The sequence below is a fragment of the Labrus bergylta genome, chromosome 5 (assembly GCF_963930695.1).
Source record: "Labrus bergylta chromosome 5, fLabBer1.1, whole genome shotgun sequence".
NCBI lineage: Eukaryota > Metazoa > Chordata > Actinopteri > Labriformes > Labridae > Labrus > Labrus bergylta.
The window spans coordinates 10,154,136-10,169,628 of NC_089199.1; the positions used below are offsets into that span (position 1 = coordinate 10,154,136).

The 15,493-nt window shown below is 40.9% G+C and overlaps 1 protein-coding gene across 1 annotated transcript in view; it reads left to right on the forward strand.

Moving 5' to 3' along the window:
* Nucleotides 1-15,493, forward strand: part of megf6b (multiple EGF-like-domains 6b) — a 66,545-nt gene that overhangs the window by 394 nt on the left and 50,658 nt on the right. The window contains exons 2-4 of the mRNA XM_065954715.1: nucleotides 1,658-1,792; nucleotides 2,789-2,898; nucleotides 10,574-10,678. Of these exons, the coding sequence (XP_065810787.1) occupies nucleotides 1,658-1,792; nucleotides 2,789-2,898; nucleotides 10,574-10,678 (350 nt within the window). The remainder of the gene's footprint in view (nucleotides 1-1,657; nucleotides 1,793-2,788; nucleotides 2,899-10,573; nucleotides 10,679-15,493) is intronic.

Genomic DNA, 15,493 nt, shown 5'->3' on the forward strand with positions numbered 1-15,493 from the left:
CTTCTGTATTTTATGCTGTTTGATTCACCCATACATTCTAAAGAGACTATATGTTTTACACACATCTTTGAACTTTTGGTTCACCTGCTCTTGCATAACAGAGTATCAAAGATTCAAACAGACAGACACCTGATGCTAGTGCAGTTTTTAATGGTATTTCTCATACACAAGACATTCTGTTGATTCTGGAAGGTTCAGTTTGCAGTTTTCTTTCCATGCAGGGTAACACTATAATGCACATAACTATGTGGATTTTCTGAGTGGCATTAGGCTGTTTTATTTTAAGCCCCTAAAAGTGAGGAGCCAGACAACTATAACAGCTATTTTAAACCCTGAAATAAAAAATGATGTGTGGGAAGATTCTCTGCTGTTACCTGCCGCTGACAATAAGCTCTTTCAAAGAAATGATGTGTACAGCTGGAGGTGATAGTGATTACTATTGTTTATGAGATGAGCAGCTGGAGGTTGTCTTTAAGATTCCTGCTGATCTCCACATGCTGAGCCTCCCCGTCTGACTGTCTGTATGTCCTTGGAGAACTACCAAAGGAGTAAAAGGCTGAAAAATCAGCAGCACATGGTGTGAAGACATCAGTGACAGGGCAGCCTCTGAACCCAGACAGACTTTGTGTAAGAGTGACAAAACATCACAGCTGAAGGATTACCGTGTTCTACCTGAGGGAGAGGGACCAGGGAGGTTAACTGTCTTCTGTCTCTGCTGACAATCACTCTCATACTTACAAGTTAAAACATGTATTTCAACGCTATGTCCACTAACGAAAACAACACATTAATGTTAAATGGGAATTTTCTGGAAACTTTTTGGAATACTTTGTTTAGTCATTTGTTTTTGAGATTATTTAGAAGGGATTATGTGGTGGTATTCATTCATCATGTGCTTTTGTTTGCTGGCAAACGTGGCTTGAATCTAAAACGTTTTGATCCTGTCTGGTTCTGATTTTTTTTTTCTGTTTGTTTTGCTTTTTTTTCATTTGAAGCAGAAGATATAAATAGAATCAAAAAATACTTTCCGCATTTATGTCCATCCCACTTCAAAAAGACAGATTTCAAATCAATATTGATTTAAGGTTGACCTGGTCAGGTAGTATCTTATGCTTTGAAGCTCAGCAATCAGATATGTGTTACTTCGTTCTTTAAAACACCATAATCAGGTATCTTAAGCCTCTGTACAGGTATATCCCATAGACTATATAGAACATGGACGTGGTCTCTGTGATGTCACTCATTGATTTCTGAAGGGAAATTTTGAAGCCCAACAATGGCAGTCACTATTTTGAAAATGCTGCCTCAACCTAACTCTCATGCAGCCTAGAAACCAGCAAAGAGGAGTTGAGTCTCCTTACAAACAGCTATATGCACCAGCTTGCAGTATATCAGTCACCCCTAATTATGCATAACTCTTAGCCTTAATACAATCTAAATGGGTGTTTTTTAAAAAAATGGCATTTTTGAATAGGTGTGTAATATGTGACTTATATACCCTCACAAGTATAACATCTATGAAAACTAAACCAAGCTTTATTCATCTATCTTTGCTGCAACATTTGAACTCGTATATTTTATGGCTTAAAGGAACATAAAACCCCGATGCAGAACATTTTTGACACCTTAAGTATTTTCCCCACTGTTTTCATTCCAGGCCGAACGTGTGTGTGGAGAGGGAGGTGACACTGGTTGCCCAGAGGCAGCCGTGCGTGCAGGCCTTCACACGCATGGTTAAAGTGTGGAAGCAGGGCTGTGTGGGACAGTCATGGTGCATGGGATACGAGAGGAGGTGAGTAATGCGCCTATCCAAACGTCTGACTCTGTTCTTGTGCAAACACTCCCCCATTCACCTGCAGGGGATGTCGTGCTTAAGCTCTGTCTGGAGTAAAGCATTAATTAATGGTTTTGTGTTTACTTTTTGAGTCATGCAAGCAAAAGAATTTATCAGAGAGGACATGATCCTTCATTGAAGTTCATGCAGTATCAAAGATGATAAATTTAACTCCCTGATCTTTCCTTTCTTCTTCTTTTTCTCTCTTGTTCTGTAATCACACCTTTGAACCTCTCATACGCTTTTAAGTGTAAGGTGTAGCCCTTCATCTACTTAACACTGCTACAACATTCCTTTGTAGTAGCGTGTCGTAATGCTAACATTTTAGCCTGTCTCTCTGAGTTTCTCACTGTTCTCCTCATGCTAGCTTTCTATGCGTTTTTTTTTTAACCATCTGACAAAAGTCAAAAGGCTGCTTTGAAGGCAGCCAAAGCCACAATTACTCGCTGTAAACAAAACGTGTTTCCACAATGACTGTGGAGAAATGAGAGGGGTCCCAAAGTAGAGGGAGCGTTCTCTGAAGTCTGCCAGTCTCACACTTTAAAAACAGGCACCTTTTAAAGTCTGGGAAAATGTTTGCTGAATATTATAGTGGATGTTACTTAAAGGAATGGAAGTTGTTTGTTTTTCATTATCTCCTGATATTTAACCACATGAAACAACTGTGTATGCAAAATATTGCCCTTAATCCCTTTGCATGTTGCTTGTTTCACCACAGAGTTACTTGTGAGTTTTATTATTTTTATTGACATATTTTAATGATTACATAGAAAACAAACAAAACCCATAACCTATATATAGTACACACGCCTACATTCTAACACTCTCACACACATTTACACCCAGGGAGTTGGGTACAAATAATTAAGAGAGATTTAACACACCATGTGTCAAGGACACACAATCGTACATGTTGATTGACATTTTGAAACCTGATGTTTGTCATGTTAACAGGACAGCGTACTACACTGCATACAGACAAGTGTACAGGCAGGATTATCAGACAGTGTACAAGTGTTGCCCAGGATGGTCTCAGCTCAATGGAGAAGCTGGTTGCCTCTATCGTAAGTATCCCCAACTCCTCCTATGTTTCTTCTTTCTATCCCTTTAAAGCATAAAAACACATTCATTAGGTCTTTTGATTGTGACATTGTTTGTGGGTAGGTATGTTCATTTAAAGGCGATATGTGTTTTGGTGACTCAGCAGGAGGACGTTTTCTTCAAACATCAGCCGCCCATGGTAGAAATCTATGAATGAAAGGTTTTCAGTAAGAGGTCAAAAGGGTCAAGAGGTGCTTTGCCCATCCAGACCTTTCAGCAAATGTTATCAGTCAGTGCCATGTCCACAGTTACAAAAGTCCCACAGAGTTTAGATGAGGACGGTGGGAAAAAGAATCTCAGGTGTTGACATTTGCTCTAAGATGAAGCTTGCATTGTATTATCCGCTTTTACACCAAAAGTTCTGATCATAACTCAAGTTTAAAGTAGATCACCTGTCATGTAGGCTGCTTTTACTTGGCTTGTTTTGTACTCTGAAGTGTAAGTTAAAGCTCCACACGTCTACGTTCCCATTCCTCGCTGTGGTCCCATGTCTAAATCTTGGCTCACCTCCGTGCAGTCATGCCACTCCCCTCAGTCAGAGGTGTGACATGGCAGTGCAGGTCAGAGGATTACATTATGGATATGAAAGTAGACAAGCCCTTCGAGTGTTTACCCCAACCACTCACATTCAAGGCCCCCAAAACAATACCCATCAGCCCATGTTGGAGGGACCGCCTGCTGATACACACTAAAAGAAGAGAAACAACATATGAGTCCCCGGTTATAACTCCAAATCCTCCAGGTCCATGTGTAGAGAAGTAGTTTTGTTGGTCACAGTGGGGCTGCCAGCAGCTCATCTCCTTGTGGATAAGCTTAGCTTCACACCGCTGAGACCAAGAAGCCTCCTTTGATGGGATTGTACAGCCAGTGATCCAGATCGCATAGCCTGCATACCTCAGAGACAACCTTGGCAAAGCCTTCCTGTAAACAGTTTGTCCCAAGTCCCATTGACAGTTCCCACTTCCCCGCTCCCAGAACTAAACCTGGAGCAAACCTAGTGCAGGCCCAGTGTGCCCGCTGATGGGAAGTGGCTGAGATGGGGGAGCAGCAGAAGATCTCCTGGATGTGCCTGTCATCGGTGTCTTATTATGGCATCCCCGCTCTCTTCAAAGAGCCCTTTGTTTCCCGGGTAAAGGTTGCAGTATTAAATTATACAAGGAAGCATTACACTGTCATTTTTAAAGCAAACCAGACTCATTGCAGAGCACTCATAAAGAAATATCTGAGAGAGACATTCCTCAGGGCTGCCCAGTATCTCCCCTCACTTGAGCAGACGGGGGTTTTGTTTCTCGTTTTCGCGTGACAATGGCTGCTCTCTTCGACGCGAGGCAGAGCTTTTATCTCTGTAACCGAAGATGTGGCAGCGCTTTGAGATGGGACAAACTAATCACCCTATTCTCTGAGCCATTGAACCAGGATAAAAGGAAGCTCGCACCACAATCCACCCTCTCTCACCCCTGCGCACTTTGCTGTGCACTATCTGTACTGTACCTCAGTCAGCGCAATGCAATCTGTGGGGCAGTTTTCAACAGCAACTCTGACATCCCAAAAGGAACAAAAATCTGCTTTGCGAAATGTACAGCTTTAGCAAATCCTCTGAAAACATCCAAAAGCCGGGAAGATTGTGAAGATGGGAATGCTTTGTGTTGAGATAGTGATTTAGTGTCTGGCACTTCTGAGGTTTCTTTCTCACCCTCTTGTGTTTCCCCTCTTTCGCTGTGTGTGTTCCCTAATAAAATGTCAGTGTTGGGTAATTAGGCTAATGATTTGTGGTCATTGTGAGGCAGTGGGGCGGGGATTGAGGCTCTAATCCTGTTGTAGACACAGCAAACACAGTGGCCGGGAAGAGGCAACAAGTTAAGTAGTCTGTCTGTCTTTAAGTTCACCTGTGTTTCTTTTCCTCTTCATGTATGTATCCATTGTACAGATGTTTACATATTCTCACAGTCTTGCATTGAACTGCTTCTGTTGTTGTTCCCTCCTGCGTTCTTTTCCTAGCGTAATTATTCACATATTTGGTGAAAGAATATACCACAGCACAGTAAACATCTGGTTATTTTCAAATTTTTTTGCCACCATTTTGACCACCGCCCTGCTATTTTCCACATCTTTCTGTTTGAGGTTCCTCTCACGTAATTAAGGAGGTTTATGAGTTTTCCATATACACATTTGGATCGATTCAGTGTTCTAGAGCAGTTTGCAAATATTTGCAATTTTTAAGTTTTTGTTTCCAAGTTCTGATTATTTCCAGCACTAGTGTACAAAGAAGAAGCCACGAAGTGGAGAGCAAGAGCCTTGCAGCTTTTTCACCCTGAAGGTGTGCTTTGTTGCGGAAATTTAAAGTTGCGGCGGAAACTGCCAGTCAATTTCATTGTAAGTTACTCTTCAAATTACATAAATGAACAATCAATTAACAATTGAGCCTATTAAAGGGTGCGGGATATTTTCTTACAAGTCTATTTAAAGTGTGAAAAACGCCCATCCAATTTTCCAATTCCAGGGTTACATCTTGAAATGTCAAATTTAGTTTCGACCATCAGTGAAAAACCCAAAGAAATTTGGTTTAGAATTAAAAGAATTTAAAATCGTTACTTTTGAGAAAACTAAACTATTCAATAAGTAGAAAAGAATTTGGTTTGTTTTTCAATCCATGTTCTTTTTAAGTTTGTATTTAAAAGTTTTGCTTTCCTTCTAATGACTTTTGTCGACAATAAGTAAGCCTAGTAGTGAGGTGTGGAGGCTGAATGCATTTTTTAAAACTCCTCGAGTGCATCCAGGGTAACTTTTGTGTGTTTTGTAAAAACTCCAATTGGCTCCATGACTCTGGTTCTTGTTCCTCTGAAGGTGAAGAGCTCTTGACTTTATGGTGGCGACATCCTCCACTTGAATGTTTGAAGCCCTCAATCAAAGAGCCAAACCTTTTTTTACCTCAGTATCTAGCTAGAGGACTGGAGAGGATGGACGCCGCAGTTAGTTGGGAAGAGGAAGCGAGCAGTTACGTTGATTGACAGCAACAATAAGCGTTGTGACAGGGGCTGAGGAGCGGGGACAATGGCTCCTCCAGTTTGTCATCCTCGTTAGCTGCTGAATAGAAACCGGCCCCCTTTTGTGGTGGGAGCAGACTGGAGAAGGTAGCTACGTTTGACATAGGCCAAGACGCCAGGAAAAAAGAGGAAATGGTCGTCTGTCTAGCCATGGGTGGTCTGTGTGTGTTTGTGTGTGTTTGTGTGTGTGTTTGTGTGTGTGTGTGTGTGTGTGTGTGTGTGTGTGTGTGTGTGTGTGTGTGTGTGTGTCATGAAAACGGCGGCAACCATGACTGTGGTCATGGGACATAATCGTGAGTAGCTGAACACAAATAGACATGGAGCCAGAACATACCTACAAACAGACAGAAATCATCAGACTGAGACAAAACACGGTGCATTATACGCTAAATCAGTGGCTTCATTTCGATTGTTTGGATCATCAAAAAAACTGCCCCTGCTTACACTGACAGATTCCTTTTGATCTAGTGAGTAACAGCTCTAAGGTTAGCAGAAACGTCAAAACAAAATCAAGCTACCACAGTTTTTAAGTTTTTAGGACTACAGTCTAATTTGTGAGCAAACACTTACTTTACTCACCAAAAATTTAAGGTTTGTTTGGCTTACTGGAAGAACTTTTCCAGGCTGATTGTGGAATTGTTCCTAAACCAGTTTCAATCTGGTGAGCAAATGTGTCTTTCAAAATCCTAAAACAAAAGTGGACACAGACCTCAAATCATTAAACGAGGCTGCTGTCCAGTTTCAGATGTGGGCGTGCTGCAGGATGTTGACTGTGGCTGTGAGGAAAGTGATCTGGCCAACCAACGTCAGTCAAAGAAAAAACTTGGGCATTGTTTTTTCAAACAAGTTCTCAAAAGCTGCTGAACCGCTGCTAAACTATTTTGAAAGAAAGCCATGCCAGTCTCTTCCTGTTCCTTTAATGGCAACCATACCGGATATATGCAACACTTTCAAGCTGGTAAAAATATTAAAAAGGTCACCAGAATCACATCTAAGTCTGAGATTGTGTAGTGTAGGTGTGAGGTGTTTACAGTTTGTTCACAGTATTGATGTGGACATGATCATGACATATTATATTATATTAGAAATATTATTCAGTACTTCGGTAGCGTAGCGGTTAGTGTGTGCGCCCTATGTACAGAGGCTATAGTCTTCCAAGCGAGCGGCCCAGGTTTGATTCCGACCTTCCTTTCCCGCATGCCATTCCCCACTCTCTCTCTCTCTCCCTGATTTCAGACTCTATCCACCTTTATTACTCTACAATAAAGGCACTAAATAAAAATAAATAGATGTTTTTCAGTCTTTGACATTCTTTAGTTGCAAGCAACAGTGTTTGGTTTGTCAATGAATGGCAATGCTAAGCTTTAAAGATGTGATCAACTGGCCAGTGGCCATACAATCTTGCATTGAGTATAGTGCCATAGTTTGGCTGCTTATGTTTTTGGTTTGGTGTGCATGCTGTGATCACGTCCACATCAACATTAGATTGAGGAAAACAGTTTGAAATTACAGTGTATTATGCAAAATACTGATCAGGTGCATGGGTCTGGCAAAAGGACTGTATAATATCTACATATATCGAGAATTGTTCTTCAGGAGAAATCAGTCTCGTAGAGGTGAACAGTTTAATGTAGCTTGCAGCTAGTGCCCCAGATTCCCCACCTGCAGGTCTTGCATTCCAAGACAATTTTGCAAAGCATTATTGTGCCTACTTTGTCAAACCGACCCAGTGTCTAGTTAAACTGTATTTTAAGCCTTTCAAAGACACTTGCCAGAGATCATCTCACATAGCTTGACCTGCCGTTCTTTGAAATGACACATTCCTTTACATAGCAAAAACATGATTTGTAACCCTAAAATACAGTGCTCGGCAGCGCGCGTACCAATTATGGCACCAAACGGAGCCTGGAGCGCAGGCCTTTGTGTCTGTGAATTGCCCTAAATGTGGACTCCCTCTGGGTCGCGCTGTGGGGGTAAAACAGATCGTCCAAGCCTAAACAAACACAGGGCCTCCTCTGTGTGGATGCGGTCATCCCCTTCAGAAGCTGTAAGGGTGACACCTGCCTCGGTTTGTCGGCGTGAGTAGCTGACCCCTGCTCTTCCCGTCTCCTCTTTTTGTGGAAGCGGCTAATCCTCTCAGTGAAGGTGTCTTTGTAATGGAGGGGAGGCTTTCACAGAGACAGATGAGAGTGAGTTTTATGCAACACTGCATGCCACATTAAAGAATTATTTCAGGGAAGATTAAGCAGCGTGCAGATTGGGGGGCGGCCCAAATATGCCCTGGTCAGCTGCCAACAATCCTGTGTGTCTCATTTCTCAGGAGGGAGAATTCTTACTCTCTTTGTTGTCGCTTGGCCTGAAGTGACTCTGAGAGACACCTGACCATTTACTTTGTTGCTGGTAATTTAGTTAATTTGAAACATTTTCACCACAATTGTGGAATGTCTCATTTCACTAATCCCTCATAGTTTGTATTTATATAATCATCCTGAAGAATTTGGATTAACTTGTAACTTTGCATTGAATCTAGAATTATTTTTTCCCTTCCCTTTTGTCTTCTATTAATATTACCTCATATTAGATAACCACAGACGCTTGGATAGCTATGAATATGCACAGTGAACTTCGTCTGTGTACCGTAGCTTTTGCAGCCTCACAATCTCGAGGAACTGGAACTGCTCATGTGCAGATTAGAGGCGCTGAGACAGTCTTCCTGTTGGAGTATGATTTCAGTGGCTCCACAAATTGGGCAAGATTAAGGACTGGGCACAAAAACATGAATGTATTTTCTGTGTGGTTTTGTGTGCACAGTGTAGTGTGAGTTTGGTTTATTTGTTGCCCACTCTCATGATGGTCCAAATGTTGAGCAGGTGTCTGTGGAAGAAGCCAGACGACAGGCGGATGTTTAGGCTGAGCCCTGTGAAATCTAATGGACGAAAATTGTTCCAGCTCATCTGTGATTTTTGGAGATTACTCCTTCATGTTTTTCTCCTTTAGTCTGGAAATGTGATGTTATTCCCTGTCACTGTAATGACACAGTTGATGTTGGACTGTAGACATCCTGCCAGTTTATATTTTCAATGCCCTCATCCGATGAGTCGTACCTTTAACTGTACGTCAGCTTTAAGAAGCGAGGTTGGATGTTTTGGTAGAAATAACTGATGAAACTATCAAACAAAAGTAATTTAGTCCACAAAATGTCCATACAAAAGTAAATCAGGAAAATGTAACTTTTCTGAAAAAAAAGGACTTAAATTATTGTCAACTCTATTATTCAATTGTTGTTCAGTTCCATTAAAACCTCAATTGTCCTACAGAAGGTAGCAATGCAGCATGAAATCATCATTTACAAAGAGCAAAAAGACAAATGACATTTCAAACCTTTAAAGTGTGATACCCTACCCTACCCATACTACTTTCAATTTGGAATAGATGTGTGTTTTATGAGGATAAAAATTGATTTGAAATAATACATGAATTAAGATTTGTAGTTACATGCTTCTTTTAAAGCTGTCCCTGGTTACATTGATGGCATCACTGTGATCGCACATACAAGTAAATGGCACCAGAACCAGTAGCGCCCAGATCGATGATTGGTCATGCCGCCTCTGCTTGGATAAGAAGTGGCAGAAAAATGCAGATCTGGCAAAAGTTTCACATTTCAACTGGCTCGTAGAGAGATTCTGCCAAATCTAAATTCCTCTTGTGATTAGCGAGACTGTGTTTTTTCATTTTTTTTTTTTCACTCCCAGCAAACACATGTTGCCAGTCGGGAAGAGCAATGATAGACATCAATCCTCTGGTGCTGTCATCTCTAACCACTGTACTCTGCTCGGGAGAGTGCAAACAACAGGCCTGGCTTAAACAGCTGTGTCTGACTCTACGGGAACGTTGGGCTCCACGCACATCAGATAAGCACACACGCAGGGAGACTCCAGCACACATGTACTCTACTCACACACACACACACACACACACACACACACACACACACACACACACACAAAGGGCAGTCATGATAAATGTGAATGTGAGGAATGAGATGGTGGATTCACATATTTTAGTGGCTTGCGCTGTTTATGCGTCCCGGATTCTTTGAATTTCACGAGTTTGACTTAAAAGGGATTTATGGACACAGGGCCGCTGGCTCAAAGAGATGGATGAGCCACACACACACACACCCTGTGGCTCTGTGATTTTATTCCAGCGTTCACCTGCACAAATCTGAATGATCACTTGCTTGTGACAACGATCAAAGTTCAGTTAATCAATCAAAGCTATTCCGAGGTCCCAAACTGTGCAGGAAAGAGGCCCCTTTTCTCTGCATTCACGCTGTTGCTACCAGTCATTTTAAACTCTGATTCTGTTAAAATGGAGTTTAGAAATCTCTTCTACCTGGCCAAAAACCTGCCTGTTCAGTCAGAGAGAATCAACGCTCCTCTATAGCGAGGAGGTAACGGCCTAATGATGAGGCTTTGATAAAGGGAAGTTAATGTTTGAGACAGATGTTTACATGTCATGACAACAGCCAGACACTTGCTAATCTCTTCTGTCTTTCTTTATTTCCTGTGACCCTGTCTGTCCACACGTGCAGCCGTGTGCAGCTACGGTGTGTGCTTCAACGGGGGCCAGTGTCGGGAGGGATCGACGCAGCTCTGTGACTGTCCTGCAGGGTTCAACGGACCCAGCTGCCAGTATGGTGAGTAAAAATCTTCCAGACTGTAGAAAATTAGTTTGAAAAGTTGATATAGTAAAAGAATAAATCATAAAAAATCTCCACAGGATTGATTGAAACTGATAGCAGCTTCCCATTTTATTAAATATACTCTCTTGGCTCTTTGCTAGACATTACAATTTTGGATCCATTATGTTCAGCTTCCCCGCTGAGCCCTGTTGCAATGAGTATATAAAATCTCCTCACATCAGCATTTGGCTTCTTCACCAGCAGCCCAAGTATTTTATCAACGACCCCATTGTTGAATTTGAGCCGTTGAAGTAAAACAGCGGCGGACTCTGTTGTTTTTCTGATAACACCACACGACAGGAAATTCCTCTTAGTGTCAACCTTACCAGAATCGTCCTACTCGCCCTGAAATTAGGCCGTCCAAGACACCGCAGACTGTCTTACATAAGAAAAGTTTCAACCGAGGCGAGAAGTCATGGTCCCCTTTTGTCCTGATAAGCTGACTCGGCAGTCTGGTCAGCATCCAGAGTCTCTGATCTCAACAGCTTCTTCATCCACATGCGATCCAATCAGCAGTTCTCCAGTGCAGCAGATGTAGCTGTATGACACCTTGTAACACAAGTCCTCACTAGCTTATGAGGCTTATAATCAAGACCTGTGAGATGCAGCACAGACAGCCCCTTTATATGATCAGAGCTGTGTGTGCTACCTAAGCTGAGCTGTCTTACTTCTGATTACTTCATGCTTGAACAAAAGACTTAATTATAGGGAGAGGGGATCCATGAACACACATACATATGGAGGTATTTTTAACCACTAGTTGCCTTTTTACAAGCTGGTCCCAATGGATCTGGTGGAGGTCTGTAAGAAGATTGATGCCTTATGCTGAATATGTAACTTACATGTAAACTTGTTGAAAAACTGAATGTAATGCTTTAATGCTCTGAAGTCTTCAGATTTGATTCCCAAATCAGATAATAATGAACGACTGCCTGAGCTGTTTTTTCAAATTTCTCATTACAATCTCATCAAATTTGGCATCTTGCTTTTTTCTATTGCCTGTTGCTTCAAAATATGGTCTATCTACAATCCCTCTATCATCAGTTCTGTATGTGCAGGGCTCAAAAGTAAAGGCAGCACTAATAAATTAACAGTGTTTATCGAGACCTTCAAAGTTAATTTTGTTGAGAAACTTTTCCGATTTTGTGGGTTTGATAGAATCTTTGACTCAGCAAGCTTCTAGTAGCAGTATGGAATCTGCTGAGCCGCTCTGAAACACTTCCCTCACTTTAGATTTGACATTGTTGTTTTGTGTCACTTTGCAAGAAATGAAAGACACATTGAAATCTCCTGAGCGTCTCGGATTCCAAGATAAGACACAACTGTATAAATTGATTTGGATCATATTTTAACCAACAAATGTAGATTGGATATGATTTGCAAAACTCATGTTTTATGTGGTATTTATTGGTCGATACTTTTAGAAATCAATGTGAGTACTATCTGGAAAGTCCAAAATCAGGTTAGGGTTGGTAGCCTGAACAAGCGCCTTGGCTCACTTTGATCACAGCTTTGACAGGACAGAACAGCGGCAATAGACTGGCATATTTCCCTGACACCTAAGGATATATCATCCTGAAACAAGGGCCAGGGGCAAAGTGGGGGTACAATTTCCCTCGTCCTTCATACTTAACATTAGTCGTTAAGAAGTGACACTGAGGTTTAACCAAAAGCATGAAATCCTCATGTATTCAGTTATTTCTTTTCAGCACAATAACTATGTATCAGTATTCTGAGGTTTCTATTATCTAGGATAGATACACTCATGTTCTACAGTTGATGCATTAGACTCTTCTTTCATGGTAATTATGAGTCTGTCAAACGACCTCAACTATCAGCAGCTTATGAAAGATGGTGTCAGTAAAGAAGACAGACTTCTTTGATTTATGTCTCTGTATTGACACAAGAGCGACAGGGCACAAGAGGAGATGTCAAAGCTGAAGGTATAGATGTTGGGTTAATAAGATAACTGTCTAAATATTTTCAAGCCGTGTTTAACAAAAAAAATAAAAGAGTTGGGACAATATATCAGTGATATACTGTATTTTTTTTAAATCTCAAAAACCATTCTGAAGAATTAAGAGCACTAAATTGTGAAACATATATATTGAAAAAAACACTTTTATTAGTTCTTAATAACACAATTGAATAATACAATTAAAAACTTGTTCATTTTTCACGAGGCATTATAAAATACAGAGCTATTTAAACAGTTGTGATCACCCTGTTGCCACAATAAAATGCCTTCTTTTTATTTCTTTAAATCAAATAAATCCATGCACTGTTCTGCCTTGTTAATGATAGCTTTTATCAATGGGCACCTTGGGGCGCTTGTTGGTGGAGAGTTATGCAGCAAACGCCCACACCCTGATCCTCCCACCATTGGAGGCTATCAGCCCGTAAACTCCCTGGCAGTTATATTACCCTGTGATTGGCATAGAATGGGCTGCAGGATGAGGGGTGTTGGGCTGTCGGTGACTCCGCATGAGTGGGGCGTTAACATTTCAGATGATGGGAGTCCTACAAAGGCAAGAATACTCTCACAGCTGTCCCTCTTTTCCGAGGCCCTACATTTGCCGAATACAGGTCAGTTCAGAGTCAAGAGGGCAGAGGGAAAAGCTCAGTTGAGAAACAGCAGTCACAACACTCAATGAATGACTGTTTAACTGTGTGACGGCTTTGATATATAGTTGTAGCCATTACAAAAACACTCTATGGTGGTCAGGCACCAAACAGTCGGTTGTAACTCTTTTAAATTCTTGAGTCCAGATAAATAAGCATGCTGTGTACACAAAAGAACATGTCGGCTCAGACAAGCCACTAAGATCGACCAAAGTGTTAAACTAATATGTGGTTATAAGGTAGTTTTGTGTCTTTAAGCCATAAAAAACATGGATTGAGACCAGTCTTTATCATTTAATCTTTTACTCATTGATAGCAACTGAAAAGACAATTCACATTGGAATGCACAGAAAGAAATTTGACCATATTTCAAATTAAAGCCATAACCCATTAGCTTTCATCAGACAACAGCTAATGTTAGCTTTCAGTAACATCTTTTTTTTTTTTAAAGATTTATTTTTGTGCTTTTTATGCCTTTAATGGAGAGATAGGACAGTGGATAGAGTCGGAAATCAGGGAGAGAGAGTGGGGAATGACATGCGGGAAGGAAGCCACAGGTGGGATGTGAACCCGCGGCTGTCCGCTTGAGGCTACAGCCTCCATACATGGGGTGCGCGCACTAACCACTGCGCCACTAGCACTCCAGCTTTCGGTAACTTCTTGGCTAATAGTACAGATCTCGCATAATGGTAAAGTTAACTATTGATTGTGCTATTTTAGATAATAGGAAAGGTGTAGTAGCTAACTATTACACTGCTGCTGCGGTCTACTAGCTTGATCGCTAACATAACACTATCTGATATAGGCCTACCAGTAGTTAATAAGTTCTCAAATATTTACTTGAACAAAGTAAAGTCTTGTTATGCCTTTCCTACGGTATCCTTTTACATTCTCAAAAGCAGTGTTAGCATTTTGCCATTTTCTTGCAAAAGGAACTGGCTGAATGCTTTGATTGTGTTGTACAATACAAAAGGAAAGATGTAGTCTGCTAATTTGAATGTTTGCTAGGAATTAGCTGAATGGTAAAATTAGCTGTTGTCTGATTTGAGAGCTAATGGGTTACCAAATACGTTACTCAGAGTTTGTCTATGCCTTTCCCATCAAGCTAGTAAGTAGCTGTAAGCTAACATCATCTGAGTTGCTGAATTACATCATCTGGCGAAAGCCAATAGGATATGTTGTTTTACCTACAAACATGGTCCTATGTCTCTCCAACTGATTACACATCAATGATTACACATTTCACTATGCATTGTATTTTAGGAAACTGGTATGAAGTAGGGAGAGTTGTGTTGTTATGTGTTTGTGATTTTGTATGACTGACGGGGAATGACTGTTGCCTTTGTCAAGTCTCTCTAAAAGAGATTTTTTTATCTCAATGGGACTTCCTGTTAAAATTAAGGTAATATAAAATAAGGTTTTTTCTTTATTGTTGCATTAATTAAAAGTTTTTATAACCTGTAATATATCAGTATGACACTATAGCAGCATCTGAGCTCTCCACTCTTTGAGTGTGACGTCAGAATGCTAAATGGCTCCCATGTGAATATGGTCAATTTAGTTACTGCTGCCGCGTCCACATGCATCACACAGCTGTCAATCATAGCCCACTCTCTCGTCATGTTTACGTAAAAGCCAAAGCCACAGTTAAGGATGTGGCTAAGGGACATGTGTGGAGATTCACTCATTGTTTAATGTTGGTTGGTTCTCGGCAGTGCAGTCATTCCTTTGCCATTGCGTGTGGTGATATCCCCTCCAAGCGTGTTTGATGTGGTTCCGCCATGTTTGTGTTGAGCAATTTCAGTGTGTTTATGTTGTTTAAAGGGGGCAATTAGTTAATCGCTCTCAAAACTAGTACGTCATCTGTTTTGATTTTTAGTCACATTCTGTTTCGGTAATGTGTAAGACAATAATTACAGTTTTTTTCTATTACTGCCTCATGTATGTGGGTGAGTTTTTTTATTCCTTTTTAGAGACAATAAATCCAAATGATTTCGAAAGAGTCATGAGATGATAGATAATTTTGTGGTGTTATGATTTACATGACTGATGTGGACTTCTCATGATGAGTCATTCTACTTGAGGAGAACTTTCGGCAATGCCGGTTTCTTTTTGTAACATTTGATTGCATACATTTTTTGACATCAC